The 17,226-nt window shown below is 33.9% G+C and overlaps 1 protein-coding gene across 1 annotated transcript in view; it reads left to right on the top strand.

Moving 5' to 3' along the window:
- LOC113231294 (cGMP-dependent protein kinase, isozyme 2 forms cD4/T1/T3A/T3B-like) overlaps nucleotides 1–17,226 on the top strand; it is a 219,929-nt gene that overhangs the window by 62,255 nt on the left and 140,448 nt on the right. The window contains exon 2 of the mRNA XM_026465555.1: nucleotides 1,661–2,398. Coding sequence (XP_026321340.1) covers nucleotides 1,914–2,398 — 485 coding nt within the window. The 5' untranslated portion in view covers nucleotides 1,661–1,913. The remainder of the gene's footprint in view (nucleotides 1–1,660; nucleotides 2,399–17,226) is intronic.

Below are 17,226 nucleotides of genomic sequence, written 5' to 3'. Positions count from 1 at the left end.
TAATATAAGTTGTCGCTTATGTTTTAATACGTTTCCTCTACTACATCCGCGTGTTTTTATACCGATCATGTTACTCATATAGTGCATTCAATGCACTACTCATTTTCAAGGGGACAAAATAATGTCGGACTTTTTATAATCTTCTCTAGCACTTGATTTCCCAGCATCAAAATAAAATGCTGTAATTTTAAGGTGCAAATGTTTATTGTATTACTTCTAGAGAAATGTTCTTTTAAGAGAATTTGATTTTTGAACACGTTTGGTACAAATTTGACTAACTCCAAATTGGTTACTTATTGGATTATGAAAAACAATATTATGCCATCTAACTAAATATTAGTGAAATTGAAACATCCTGATGACGCTTTGTTTGACATTTAGTTGAGCCGAGTATAGTTACTTTAAAGAATAATAATGTTTTTTTATATTATATTGTATTGTATTGTATTGTATTCTACTGCATTGTACTGTACTGTAATGTACCGCACTGTACTGTACTGTACTGTGCTGTACTGTACTGTACTGTATAGTATTGTATTATATTACATTATATTATATTTTACCTAGTTAGGTTCAGTAATACTTTATAAACCTCTTTGGTTTCCTGTTTTTATAAAGAAATTGAAATGACCTTTCAACCACCATATTGTCTTGCGATGGAATATGACGATGAGGTCGACAATGGAGCATGCACATTTAAATAATGCCTATTCACTCTCGCCTTGAAAGGTCCAAGTTATAGCGTTCAGGGCGATAAGTCTGAAAGCAGCGAATTGCACTACATATCTTTTCTGAAGTAAAACAACTGTATGTTTTGACTGTTTCATATTTTTGCTTAAAAGAAACTAGCATTTTGAAACTCTCATTCTTCAGTACTATATATATATATTATTCCAAAGTTCAACTTCAACCCTCTGATGTCGTCCACTTATCTCGTTCCAGAACGTCTCATATTCCTGTAGTAATATGTTATTGCCTAATCATACATATTTCATCTTACTTTTTTTACATAGAGGCCACGTGTTACGTACTATATTAAAATAAATACAAACGGGTACTGTTGTCTACAGATAAAGAAAAAAAAACAGTCAATATAAAACAGTTCAATGGAAGCTTTCTGTTAACAATAACGTCGCAGTCCATTGTTATATCCAAGGTCCATCCCATCCGTTTCAGTTGTACCGGTACTTGGATATTTTTCCTATGAACGTGTCCATCAACAGTTATCTCAAATCTATGGACAGGCTATGTCAAAAGAGGATAGATTAGATACAAAATCATGTGAACAACAACGACAAATCACCTGACCAGTGTTCCTTATACATAAAAAAACAGTTTAAAGTATTTATCGGAGTTCAGTGTGTAACCACACTGAACTCTATTTGTCAGCAATTGCTACAAATCACTTCAACAGTAGCACGTCACTTTTCGATGATACGAGATAAAAATGAGTGTTTATTTAAGGCAACCTTGTCAATATCAAATATCTTCACAATCAAATGTCAATGCAATGAGTGAGCATAATATGTTGAACATTCAAAGAGAATTAAAACTTATTTTTCCCTGGGAAGACAATACTCGAATCGACGGTCTTGATAATAGTTTTAACTTAAAGTCAAGTTAGAAAGCTGATTGGTTTACAAGAGTATGTAATTTGCAGGGCGTCGGCGAGGCTCGCGGGGCTGACACTACGGTAGCTGGTGAGGCGCGCGCGCATATCTGCACTACGCTGCCCGTCCGCGCCCGCGCCGCACGACTCACACGCCAGCCCACATACATCCAGCGGTTCCTCGTTTAGTGTTTACGAACTATTACAAAAACACCAGTGATAGTGGACAACGTTAAACGTACCTTTATAAATCCACGTGTGTTAAATCGCCAGTGGTTCTGTGCTGTGCTCGGTAGCCGAGTGAATGCGCGTCTGTTTCGACACCCTCTGCTTTGGATCGTCACAGCGAGTAGCTGCTGACGATGAGCCGAGGGCCATAGTGAATACAGGTGGAGGAGCTTTAACCGTGGCGCCCACGGTCAACGGCGATAGGCGTGCGTTGAACGAAACGTATAGAGAATTAGATATAATGGGGACTCCGAGCGCGATGAATTCAGAGTCGGAGAATTGTGTTGCTAATGCAACAACAAATAACGATATGCAGCCTCTAATAGAGAGGAATAGGGAGCTGGAAGCGTTGCTGAGGCAACGTGACCAGGAGATGCTGGAACTGCGCTCGCAGTTAGATAAACTGCAGAGCGTGTTCCCGTACCAGCAGTACGCCGTGCCAGCACGGTCGCGTGGGCCGAGGAAGCAGAGGGCTCAGGGCATTTCAGCGGAGCCTCAGACGAGCGCTTCGTTGCAGGATCTAGCGCACCAGACATTCCCCGTCTATGACAAAAGTGAAGCGTAAGTACTCAAACACTTTGTATATATTCAATATATAACTCTAGTTACTCTTAGTTAACTTACTTTTTTGTTACTTAGTTAACATCAAATAGTTTAAATACTCGGTAGTTTTGAACACTAGTATCTTAATTACGTTCGTGATGAAGTTTAAGAGCCAATAACGCTTTGCATAGTGTATATAAAGAGTAACAGTTTACGGTGCATATCGTCAATGTGCTGTGTCGTAAAAGTAAAGTTATTATGTTGAATAGCAGTACTTCGGCGTATGATCAACAATGGAGAACTTGTCTTCTATTGAATGGTGAATGCTTTCATTTATCATTTTACGTCAAAACATCATTTCGCACGGGTAATTGTCGGATAATAGATGAATTTATTAGTCAACTACAAAGCAATATTTCAGTTCCAATGCGATAACAGGAAATTGGAATGTTATGACTCAGAGAACTGAAATATTAATAAAAATTAGTTTATTTATTCATAAACTTGGAATTATGGAAACTCCTATTGAAACAAGTAATATTGTTATAAACAAGTAATAAGAAATTAGGTAGTGAACAGTAGTCCGAGAATGACCGATTCAACTTCTGAAAGTTTTCTGTATTAAAATAATTACAACCATGATGTCAATACAAACGGAATGATTTCAATAAGTTATACAATTACTTTAATGAAGAAAGTAAACGGTATTTACCAGGAATCTTGATTATCGAATGTATGATAAATCAGAGATCGAAATAAACAAAGTATGTTTACCTGAACTTCAAGGAAGTGATACACATAGAGTGGACAATACCTCTCTCTAAAATTCCGAACTATTGTAATGTATCTTATTCTATATTTTTGATTTGTGACTAGCAATTATTTTACAATGCTAATGTATTTAGAACTAAAGTTTATTATAAGTAAAATTATAATTATTTTATTTTGAGTTTTTCCATTTATTTTTATGCATTTCAATATTTTAGAGGGACGTATTATGCACTCTGTGTATATTAGTTGAAATTTCCGTAAATATTGTTTACACATTCCGATCTCTGATGCTAATAATGTTCAATTTTACATATTGAACGCATGTAAACTTGGCAAACATGTGGAAATATTGTAATAATTTAAAATAAGTACTCCGATATCATTCATGAGAAACATGACATTTAATGTTTTGAAAATCAGTACTTGAGATAAAAATACTATGGACAATGATTTCTACAATAGTTCTTTCAATTAGATATAATAGATAATAAATAAATCTTTTAAATTTCTTAAACAGATTGGAATAAGCATAATCATGATTAGTGCCATTAGATTTAATAGTAATGGAATGATTTAAATCAGTTATACAATTAATTGAATAAAGGAAGTAAACAGAATTTTCCATAAAGGTATACAAGCGGAGCTATCTAAAGTAATTAATTATTTGTTGCGATTTTGTTCCACGTATTTCTAAAACATAAAAATTTTGACAATACTTTGGATATTTAACCGGTATTATTTCGGTTATTCTCGTACCAATGTTCACTAACTAATTTCTATGGCAATTTTTGTTATTAAAATATTCAAGTATATTATCGTGTAATTATTAAATAGTATTTCACGATACAGTACTCAATATTAAATAATATTGCACGATAAATAATAAAAATTGCCATGGGAGTTAGGTAATGAACACTAAGTCCGAGAATGACCGATTTAACTTCCGAAAGTTTCATGAATTGACATAATCATACCCATAATTTTAATACAAACGGAATGATTTCAATAAATCACACAGTTACTTTAATAAAGAATGTAAATAGTATTTTTCCGTAAAGGTATACAAATAGCACAATATAAAGTAGCCAATCACGTATTTCCTAAACTTAATACTTGGACAATACTCTATATTTACCGATAGTACTTTATTTCTGAAAGTTTTATGTAGGAATTGATGGGAAAGTAGCACCTAAAATTACAAAATTTGTTAACACGGTGTTGAAGGTTTCATGAAATGTTTAATTTACACAACTGTCAATACCGTATAGAATTCCATGCATATCATTAAATCATATGTGACAAATAAATTCATGATCGCGTTTTATTTGTCACTTGGTTAATAAACGTCTATTTTAAGATTATATAATTATCGATATCATTTAAGAAATCTATTAGTACTTGTAAAGCTATAAAATTAGGCAGGTGTATAGTATTGATTGTTATTCTTGAATCGACTCTAACGGGCTGGTTTCCACAGCTTGATGTCGCATTGTAGCGCCTACTTCGCGTGCAGAGTCTTTCTCTTCTCGAGATCCTACAGAAATCTTAGTATCTTCTTGCTTCGGCACTCCGAGGCATTCCGCTCTGTAACTACTCACTGTAATGGCCATTCCATACACACTCTGCATACAGGGTTCTCCGTGCCGTGCAGGGATGTCCAATTTAAAAACGTTTATTTATGGACCATGACCCATTAATCCATAGTCGCCTTTTAAGTTTAAGGAGTTTTCGAGATAGACAGACGTTGGATGCCGGGAGTGCTTCCTAAGCCCACCTTCAAACCATAAACGTTGTCCAGTTAAACTCAGACTTAGTAATGACGTCAGTCAAAAGCTACGAAGATCAGATACCTAATTGTATTGTCAGAATTTTGTAGTAGTTATATCTTCACCTCTATCTCATCTGATGGATAGTGACGATGAGTATATACATATAATGTCAATTCACTCTCGCCTTGAAACGGTCCAAATAATAGCATTCAGGGATGAAGTTTGAAGGCAGGGAATTTTACTACATAGCCGCACGCAATGTAAATGTGGAAACGTAACGCTTTGTACGAATTCAAGGTGTATCCGCAACATAGGGATGGTACCCCAGCCTACGTTTAGTCCTCCGATGATGGAATGCAGCAGTAGAGCTCTTTCTGAAAGAGTTCGTTCATGGAAGTACTGCCACCTTACCTATTTCTGCCGCCAAGCAGTATTGTAAACATTACAGCGTTCCTGTTTCGGAGGGTAAGGGTGCTGGTGAAATTACAAGCACATGTGACGGGCGCAGTGGCAGTGCTCCTCAGATCTTTGTGATTTAAAGCTCTGAGTGGCACTGTAACTGTTAGGGTCAGGCGTATCGCTTACCATCAGGCATACGTCTTCTTCGTCCCGTCACTTAGTATTATAAAAAAAAAAGAATGGGGATGGCGGAAATATTTAATTATTTTTTCGACAATTTTGAGTAATGGATAATACTTACCGTGCTGATTAACATTTAACATCATAGCACTTAAAGTAGTAGTTAACTCTCTAAGTAGGCTTTCGTAATAAGTATTGAACTGACTGTGTTCAGAAAAAGTATATTTTAGTAAAAGTTTATTTCCCCATACTTCAATTTTCTATTGGACAAATGTTTACATTTACGCCTATATGGATTCGTCACGATTTGAATGCTTTCTTACTAATTACTATGCGTGGCGGCACGGTACTTAAACTGGTGATTGCTGTATAACAGTCGGCAATGTTCAGACCGACTGTCTGAATTTAAACTCCAATGTTACCGGATTAGTATGCGATATAGTAACATGCGGGAAGGGTAATTTGGGTAACCTCTCGTCCTTCATTTGTTTTATTTGTTTGACCTACAATATTTTTTTAAACAGTGACTCGTGCAATGAATAGACAATTATAGCATAAGGTAAGGTGAGTTAACTTTTGTTGGGTAATTGTGACGATTTATTGTCAAAATTACACAACAAAAAGTTGACATTGACGGTGATAAAAAATATACACAAGTCAATTTTCTTTTTTTTTAATTTATTGAATGTCACGGTGTTCGACTACCATGATATTAAATTATTTTTTGTGAAATTACTATCACTAGTTTGTTGTAATTTTTAATACAAAGATCCAACACTTATAAAAAATCCTTCGATCCGGCTGGATTCGAACCAACGTCTTCCAGCAAACCGTGCCAGCTGCTATGCCAACTAAGCCACGAAACGAACTAGCGGACCTTACGAATTGTTCTTTGCGCTTGTTGCAGATCTTTCGTTTTTTGTTTTAAAGACTTTTTTCAATTTTCATCTTTATCTGGTAATTCGGCAAGGGCAAAGCAAATAACGTCTATTTTTTAAGATTTGCTAATCAATTAAGTGTCCAGTTTCGGCGAAAAAAACCTAATTAGTGTGCCATTTATCAAATTTTTTAACAATTAAAGTTGAATGATTAGTTTAAACGTTCGTTTATAGCTTTATAGAATGCATACAATTTCCTTAATTACAGATGACATTTTGCGTTCTGTGACGTCAATTGTGATTTGTAGTTAGCCGTCTGTACTGTGGATTGAGACGGCTAGAATGTTTACTAGCCGATTTTTGCATTATTTGTAATGCATGGAATATTTTGTACGACAGCTCGATTTACATTTTTTATTGTAAAGAAGTTGACAGTATCTTGGGTACTAATAGTGTATCTAACGTGACCATTATTTTTTTTCTCTCAGAGCGGGAGTCATGTATACTTATTGTTGTTTTAAAAATAAAACACTATATGTTTATGGTAGTTACGAAATGTTTAATGAATAAAGTTAAAAAAAGGGATAAACATTTTTAATGATCAAAACTTTAAAAAATCTAATTTTATGTAGTCTGGTTCTGGTTCCAGCTCTGGCTTTATATATTTTTCGGAAGAGCAAATTCGCTTTAATATATCTAGTTTAGTTCTTCAATGTGAATGAAACTCTTGCCATAATTTTTAAATTTAGTCACGTATGTCCTGTAATGTTAAACCGGAGCATTCTTAAGTATTTTGGGGACATCGGGACACAAAGCTTAAAAGCGGAATTGTCCCACTCAAAGCGGGACGTATGGTCATGGACGTTAAGTATACCACAATTACAACAAAAATTTACACAACAATAGTTTGCAAAGACGTTGGATGAGGCCGTCCCGGATTCAATTTCGGGTAGAACCAATTTGGGAAGTGAACTTTTTAATACTTTAATTTAAACTTCACGATTTTCACACATTATTCAATTTTTAATTCGGGACTTAAACATGTATAAAACATATTTTAATTACCTCGACGTTTCGGACTTATTGCAATGTCCATGGTCTGGAAAGGCGCTGAAGAGGCGGGTGTCAGCATCTTCTAGCCGTGCGAGTTTTAATACTCTTAATAATAATTACTATTATTTTCGTGATGCCATGTGTCGGGACAAACAAGTCGTGCACCGGGTGGTAAGCGATACGCCTGTCCATAACAGTTGCAGTGCCACTCAAAGCTTTAAATCACAAAGATCTGAGAGGCACTGCCACTGCGCCCGTCACCTTGACACATAAGTTAACAATCCAATCTGAGGTGCAGTTCGCAATCCCAAGATCTACTGCATTTGGAGTATGTAGTTTCCCCATTCAACTATCACTGGCTACACTATAGAACCCCATCAGCGTGTCATAGAATTTAGTGACATGAAGTTTGGTTATGGCACCATAATCTAAATTTACACAAACAGACATAATATGACGTCAACTTGTCTCAGATCTAGATAAGTTAATCGTATTCAATTAACATTTATTAGCCCTACTAAAATACAATAAAACTGGTTAGTTCAGGGTGGTCGGATAACCTTTATGATTGTGCTTATGGTTTCATCGTACACATGTGCTGAAAACAAATGTACTCAAATAAGTTTTACAAAATGTCGTACTCTACCAAAATCTGTAGTAAATATATTATAAAGGTATTGAAGGTAGTAGAGCTAGTTGTGAAAGAGTGCGACCAGGGAAGTACTGCCACCTTACCTATTTCTTAATATGACCATTAATGCGTTCGGGCTTTGAAGGGTGCTGGTGAAATTACAGGCCAATGGGATATGTCAACTTATGTCTAATGGTGACGGGCGTAGTGACAGTGCCTCTCAGATCTTTGTGATTTAAAGCTCTGAGTGACATGGCAACTGTTATAGATAGGTGGCACTTACCACCAGGTGCACGACTTATGTGTCCCATCACTTGGTGTCAAAAAAAATCGCGTTGTTTTTTTTCAAACAAACATCAAACAAACATACAAAGGTAATTAATTAAATTTTTTTAACAAAATTCCTAGCAACTGTACTTCCGGAAGATCAGGGGGCCTACTATGAGCTCTTAGAGCAATCCTATTTAAGCCTGTAAGTTGGATTGCCTGCCAAATTCGTACTATGACCTCACAAAAACAATTCACTGTCCATGCAATTTACATTCCCCATTCGAAATCCGTTCACCTATTCTTTCATAGTAAAATCGTATCATGACGTGCCATTTGTCATGCAAATCTGTAGCAAATAAGTAATTCAAAAAAGTTACTCCGTGACTACCTTTTTTTTACATTTTGTTACATTTTAAGGAATTTCGTTTCAGTTTTATTATATTTTCAGCTTCATAATTATTTGTTATCTTTTTAGGTTATATAGCGAATTGTCAATAAATAAATACTATTAACTAATGAGCATTTTATGAAAATATCAGTTTGAGTTTCCAATCTTTAAAGTATTGTTGATAAATTATTGGCATGAATGTTATTGAAATTTTCAAACGGAATTTTAATAATTTTATTGACCGAAAATCGTAAAATAACTTTTAAATAGTGCCAAATTAAAATTATGTTAACAAATTACAAACTCACCTTATTCATTTCAATGATAATGACTAAACATGACATGTAATTTTGTCGTACGACAAATTGTAAAGTATGATTGAAAAGTTACCGATATTACAAAATAACGTAGTAAGTATAATCAACAATAAAATTAATTAAAAAAATATAATTATCCTCACTTTGAACACAATCGGTTAATAGTGCTTGAACGCCCCCAGGATAGTACATCTCTCTATTTCTTTCATATGATTTAGTATGTAGTTCCATCTCGCTTTTGTTAGATGTCAGCTAGCCAGCCAGAGACAATAATTGATGTTTAAAAAGTAAAATTCATCATTCTGCCATGCCATTCCCATTCAACTTTGTGTCGGTTATACGAATTTAGGCAATTCAGTTTTACCACGTCAAGTGAATTGCATGGAACTTGGCTAGCTGGTTATAAGCTCATAGTAGTCCTCCTGGTATCATTTGTATCTGGTGTCACTAGCAGTGATCATTTGCGTAGAACATCTGTTATTTTACAATTTTTAAATTACTTTAAATAAACAAGAGTAAAGCAGTCAGCTTTGCTTTAGAATAACCGAACGATTGTTCTTTACATTTTTTTACTTTTTAACTCTTAATATATTTTAATCAATCGACCTATTACTTAACACCTTGCTCGACATGAAAAAACCAGGTAAAGTCAAGTTGTCTGCCACATGAGTGATAATTAACTGAGACAGATTTTTAATTTTGCCCTTTTATAGTCGCATTGAATAAATACATGCTGAAGATAAGCATCTTCTTGACATTTATAGTTACATAAATTAGGCGACCAATGAGTACTTAATTTTTTATTTAATTTTCCGTTATTACTTATACTAAGACTGGTTTAAGATGATGTCTTGTTATTTTAGTTTAAATCCATTGTTTTTAAAATGGTTAGGGTAGAAAAAGAATTCCTTGAAATTTTAAATTTTGTTTTAATTTTTGTGTTTTAAACAGAATGCCGTACAGTGTAGTAAGAAAGCGTTTTGATACGAATGATGATGTAGCGACCTGGATGGAAAATGGGATGCTTCGATTCTTGCTTGGTCATGTAGAAACGTGGCGAGTGACTTTGATGTATATACATTTGCAATTTGTAGCATTAGCATTTGCATGCAAGTCTTCCACGCAGAGGTCTCGGGATCGATTCCCGGGCCGGGAGAAATATTTGGATGGCCTACATCTATTTCTCTCGAGAGTTTGGGTGTAATTTGTGGTTGCCTATGTGTGTGTCCATGGCACCCGCGACACAGGGTTTCCCTAGTGCGGCTATGAGTGTGTGTGTTATTATTATTATAAATCAATTAAATTGAGAATTTCCCTAATAAAGGTCAAGTTAAAAATATCAAGAATAAATGACCATGTTTGAAGACTGATGCCAGCGAAGGAGACGAAAGGACTTTGTCAAGAGCGCAACAAGTGGAAGCTCATGGTTTCTGCCCACGGCATTGGGAGATAGGCGTGATCTTTGGTATTGGCAACCTTCTTAGTTCGAAAAAAGCTGTTACATTTTAAAATCTGAGACATTTGGAGTCCGAACCTTTGGCACAATAAAGTCACATGTGGTCTTACGTCAAAAGAGCTTTTATCATCTACAAGTCGTTAAAATAATAAGCACTACATGAAACAAATTTTGTATAATGTGAAATTTTATAACCCTCCTATTTGAGCATAAAAAAGTTGTAATTAAATTTTTCTTTATACAGTTGCTCAAAACGTGATATTTTTCGTACTACAAATGGTGCCGAAAGTTGGATGTTTTGCACTAGAGTTTTTCACTTTTCCATTTTTTTAAATTTACTGTTGTTTCAAGTTTTAAACATAGAACTAAAGAGGTTGTATATTTATTTAATGTTTATGTGCTTTGTGACGTAACTCATTCGTCATTAAAACTTATATTACTCACAAACATCTTATTTGTTTAAGTTGCATAGATGTTTTATAAAACAACGGGTTACATTTAAAAATACCAAAATATTTTCCATAAAGATGGCTGATTGAGTATTAACAATGACTGGAGGTGAGTATTACGCGATACCGCTGCGGGCCGCGACACTGAAATAGTAATTTTAATGTGGCCGAATACTGGCAACAGTTGCCATTGTACTCTGATTTTTTATCAGACAAAGAAATAAAATGAGATTTTTTAAATACTGTTTTATTTTACTTTCAATATAGTTTTTTCGCAAATGTATTAAAAAACGTCGTTTGATACACGTGCGGATTTGTCATTTTCATTTCAATGACTAACTTTCCGCACTTGTAACAAAAATAACTGTTATTAAATGTCAGGATGTTTCACCACCATAATGTTCAATTAGTTTTTGTGAAATTACTGCACTAGTTTGTTATAATTATTAAACAAACAAACAACGCATATCGCGGGTGCCATGGACACACATATAGGTAGACAATCACAAATTACACCCCAAAGACACGAGAGAAATAAATGTAGACCATACCATTTCTTGACCACGGAGGCAGTTCAAACAAAGATCGAACACTTACCAACGACGGTACCACAAACACCCAGACCCGAGACAATATAGAAAAGTTAGTTTTTTTACACTGACCCGGTCGGGGATTGAACCCGGGACCTCAGAGATGGCGACATCATGAAAATCGGTGTGCAAGCCACTCGACCACGGAGGCCGTCAAATGCAATTACTTAATATTTACAATTACTTAATTATTTTATCTTAATGCAACACATCTTCAGTAATCACATGGAAAAATTCGTGAGGTCCGTTGGTTCATTCTTGGCTTAGTTGGTTTAGCGTCTGGCATGGTTAGCTGGGAGACATTGGTTCGAATCCAACCGGATCGAAGTGAATTTTTTCTAAGTGTTCGATCTTTGCTTAACAATCATAAAAAGTTATTGACTAATTTCGATCGTAGAATCTTTTGCAGATGTGGCCTTAATACACCAAAGGTGCGTGTAGTAGTCGTTTTTCTATATAAAGTATAAACTCATGTGTAATTTGAGGTTGTCTATGTACACACATGCATAGCACCCGCAATACAGAGTTTCCATAGTACGGGGCTATGAATGTGGATAAAAAAAACTCATCCTCTGTTATATAGCAGTTGTAGTCATATGCAGATCTTTAAATTACAAAGATCTGAGGTTAGTACTTCCATGGACGAACACTTTCACAAGAAGCTCCGTAAAATATGTACATTCTTATATAGGTACTACGGTGATCAAATGACAGTCTTGGTTCTTACCTACTTTATCCATGAACAGATGATTATTCAGAAGATATCTATATCTGCAATATACGAAGCAGTTTTCAATGTTTTTATGAATGAAACAAGTTTGATTCTCAAGATTGTTTTACTTAAAATGGCTAATAAATTCCGTTTTGCGTGCTTGTCGTTGATCGCTCTAAGGTTATAATGCCAGATTATTGCCTTTAATAAGATACTGTGCGGTGGTAGAGATGCCGACAGTCTCTTTGTCGAGGTTTTGTCTTTGTTATTTTGCAACGTACATGAACCAACAGATCCTGAGTTTGTGATGATTGTTTCGATTTAATATTTGTGCCAGACAACCACACACATTGCATGGTCTCAAACTAGAGAATTCCCTGGACCTAATCTTTCACAAGGAGCTCTACTGCTACCAAATTATAACAAACTAATGGAGTAATTTCACAAAAATAATTGAATATCGTGGTATAACACATCGTGATATGCAATTAAACTTCATACTTAGGTAAATGTTTTCAAGGTATTTCTCATAAAAAGAAAGGTTAAAATATATTTTTGATGTAGACCATTTATGTTAAATATAGGTAAGACATATTTTATGCACAAACTTTCATAATATTTCTTTTAATCTTTAATTTTCTCATACAAAGATTAGAAAAATATTATTACTGCAAATAAAGGGCATAAATAACCTGAATGTGACTTTTAACACTTGACTTACAATAAAACTATAGCGCACAATTATAGTCAGTTGTGCCTTTCTTGTGGTACTTATGAAGTAATTATTGTAATTATAGTACGTAATAAGGGGACAGTTTCTTAAATTACTAAATGGTTGCTAAGTAAAATTCTTTGATATTGATATCTTGAACTTAAAAATCAATACAACGTCAAATAGCTTTGGTTGATTCCGCATAACAGTGAGTGTTGAATCAATCACTTTGAAAAAAAAACATATAGTAAAATTCAGGATATACACTGATTATGATATATTACATATATTGCTATACGGTGTGAAAACACGATTTCTAAAAATTTTCATGATAGAAAAAAAAACAAACTTACCTCGAAATTTTACAAGAAAACCGCAGTATTCAATAGGTCCTTTACATATACTAATGATTTTTTATATCAACTGAACTAAATCGAACACGTAGAAGTGGTATATGATATACATTTTTGAAATGGCTTTAATTTCGTTTGTAAAAAAATAAATACTGAAATAAAGCCAGTGTCACTGCTCGACCCAAGCAAAATGAACCGTGTTAGTTCAAGAAAAAATTAAATTTGGAGCTAGGTAGTATCAAATATGACTTTTTATGGTATAAAATTTGGTTATGTCAGTTGTGCATTTTGAGCATACTGTATCTCCAGCAAGTATAGAGATAGATTTGTACAAAAAATCTTGTATTTGGCCTTCTTTTCCCTTTCCGGAATTTGTATATAACTCAATTTTGATAGAAGTGACAGAGTGAGTGAGTGATAAGAGTGCTAATAGAGCCTTTTTCAGTACCGAAGGCAGTATACGCTAGCCACCTAAGTCGACGTTCCTCTTCTCTATCAGTTAATGTTATTTACCGTCATTACGCCATTTTATCTTCAATGCAAAATTAAATTGGCCAAGCTAATGCAAAGTAAAACTAGCTAACTATATAATGTCACGCTTCATATGCAGATCGCGCTGTTAATAATTTGCCATGAAAGGACACTAATAGACAGGGGAACATGATAATTTACTGTCGTCTTAATTACTCGATTTAGTTTGAACTCGACAGGTAGAAGTCATAAGCTATGTAACAATGTATCGAGTTTTGTGTCGAAGAATTTAATCGGTTTACTTGGTTAACTTTGTAAAGTTCTAACCAATTACATCATGTAACACGATTTTTTAAACCATTTATTTTCATATATATAACAAAAAAACCATTTACAGAAATGAGAAAAACAAAAAGTTTTTTTATACAATTTACAGAAATAATTAACAGTAATAATTATAATTACTTATAAGAAAAAATTAAAATTATTAAATATATGTAAAAGCTGTGCTTTTGTAGTTATATAAGGAAAAGTTTAAATTTGCGTACCATTAAGAAAACGGACGAATTTTCGGGTTTCTCTTTATTTAACGACAAAAAATTTGAAATTGAATGTTCTACATTAAATTGATTTTTTCTTTGAAGGTAGCGCGTTGTATCAAGAGCAAAAACAAATTGTGAAGTTTGTGTAATGTGTGAAATTTGTTTAGATTTCTAAACAAATTTATTTAGATGTTTGTTAATATAGACGTAAGAGATAAGTAGATAAAAAAAGTAAACGATAAAAAAATCATAAATTCATGGTCGAAATTATTTTGTACTTATTATTATTATTAACTAATAATAATAATAATAATAAGTATCGAATTATAAGTTTTTGCGATTTGAAATAAAACTATTTTTCGGCTCGAAATCACATAGGGTAAATATTACGATAAATGCCCCACTTTTTGAAAGGGCCTCCTAATTTAAATTATTAGTTTACTATAAATATTTTTCCTACGAATAGATGCCTACCTATATGGATAGATGTCCATTATGAAAATGGTAAGAAGGACAGATAGATGCCTGTGGTGTAGAATAGACTCCCTGTAGAATAAAATAAGTAAAATTCATAATATATATTTAATAATAAATATGGCAGGAATTGCGGGGCGCAGATGGATGAGATTAGCACAGGACCGTGGGGAGTGGCACAGAAACTTGGAGCACTGTACCCAGCAGTGGGTGAAGTCAGAATGTATATGATGATGATGGTGAATAAATATATACGTAAGCATCTATTTAACAAAAAAAAAACAGTATTTAAGTTTTAACGAGCACAATCATACTTAATTTAAAAAAACCCATATATCAACTAACGCCTGCTAACTAACTTAAAATCGTCGCGACGCGCGCGATAAAATTGAAATAAGCGCGCGCTATTGGCCATCTAATTTAGATGTGATTGAGACAGCCAATAGCGCGCGCTTATTTTAATTTTATCGCGCGAGTCGCGACCATCATGCGTAGCCATGCTACGGGGGCAGTATAACATAAACTTAACCAAGTTTTTCCGTATACCGTTCATTCGTCGTACAAATACATTTCTATGTGTAGTGTGTGCGTTCGTGCTGCTGCGTGTTGACATTCCTTTTAGTGTGCGTGAGAGTCGTTAATAAAGGGTATCACTAAACCTTGATCCTTGTATGTACATCCCAACGCTGAACACGGGTCTATTCTAATAAATGATTGTGCACAGTACTTTAATATTAAATTTAAAGTCAACATAGTAGTAGTGTAGTAGGTAAATTAAGATAGGCATAATAACTATTCTATATATACTAAAATATTCGTATTAATTTTTATTTTTTCTAATAAGTAGCTTTTTAATTTAGGTTCGATGTTTTTACAATTTCATGACATTTTTATTACTTTAGGAATTTCGTTTATTAGATAGGGTATTATAATATATTTGAATTTATTTTTACCGTAAAGATTTCGATAAATATAAATTTACACGAAGGTCTGCGGCTACTTAAACTAATAATCATTTGTTTCGGTTTTGGGAACTTAGTTTTTTTGAAAACGCGGCACCTGCGGTATCTCTTGCGGTTTTACCCAATATTTGTTTTATCAAACAAACAAAAAACGTTTGCTATATATTGTTGTTCACAGTTGTGGCTCACTGATGGGATCTGTAGGCCCGAAACGTTGGTTTCTTTGAAAAACACGCACACAAATATACGTAATTTTGATCGGAAAAAAATATTTTTATTCGCAATTAATTGATGTATTTAGTGAAAATGTTGATTGTTTGTCGAGCAAGCGAATTGTAATCTACATTTTGTAATTGTAAAAGTTTATTTGTTTACAATTTACACAGTACTTTGTAAGAACGTCATAATATGTAATAATATATACGTACGTACAATATCATAGTGACATTTAATGTTTCCTTTTATGTCCATGCGCTTTTGATCATTATTACGCGACAACTGCAGAAATATGTAGTTATATCATAAATTGTATGTTCCGATAAAATCTTGCTCAGTGACACGTGATTTTTTTTATTATCTGTGATCGTGAATTATAATGGTGTCCGATGTAACACGAATAAAATGACTCATTACACGACTGAAAAAACAATTGTAATGAAGTTATTTTTGAGATGAAAAGGAGAAGGTACCGCGCAGCTTATGCAATATAATAAACAGTATTTATTAACTGTTTTTGCCACTAAAGTTTGCTTGTGCATTTCAATTTTGATTTTGATTATCCATTCCTATCTCATTATTGAGTAAAAGTTATCCGCATTTCTACTCGTTTATTGAAACATTGAACAAAAGATGCTGTTTTACAAAACAATAAAGCAGTGAGTCATATACATACTATGAATAAATTATAACTAGCACTAGGGAAACCCAGTGTCGCGACGCGAGTACCATGGACATATAGACAACCATGGATTTCTCCCGGGTCGGCAATCGTACCCAGGACCTGTGCGTGACAGACCAGAATGGTAACCGTTCGACCACAGAGGCAGTTATTATATGTATATTGAAATTTGGACTAAGCTACTATTCAAAATTATAGAGCATAATGATTAACAAGTGAAAATAATCGTAAACAAATTCTACAAAACGAAATTCAAGAAGCTCTTGCGTCCAAAGATGGGCAGACAAATCTTGTTTTGCTTAATGTTGGTACCTTAAAATAAGAAAACTTTTTCACAAACCAATTCTTATTTTAAATAATAATATTACGTTATGATAGATCGACGAATTTTATATAAGGTTTGTGTTTTAATAAAGTCGTAAAATAATACATTGTACATTTTAAGCAATAATATTGTCTGAGTCAGAATCACTTCACATACCTAAACGTTTTGATGTACACGGGGCCTTAGGATGATAACACAGAAATGCAAGCAAAACGAATGATAATGTATATAAGGCGTGTAGCTTAC

This window comes from Hyposmocoma kahamanoa, unplaced genomic scaffold (genome assembly GCF_003589595.1).
Source record: "Hyposmocoma kahamanoa isolate Upper Pololo Valley unplaced genomic scaffold, ASM358959v1 65, whole genome shotgun sequence".
Lineage (NCBI taxonomy): Eukaryota > Metazoa > Arthropoda > Insecta > Lepidoptera > Cosmopterigidae > Hyposmocoma > Hyposmocoma kahamanoa.
This window is presented reverse-complemented; position numbering and strand designations above follow the sequence as displayed.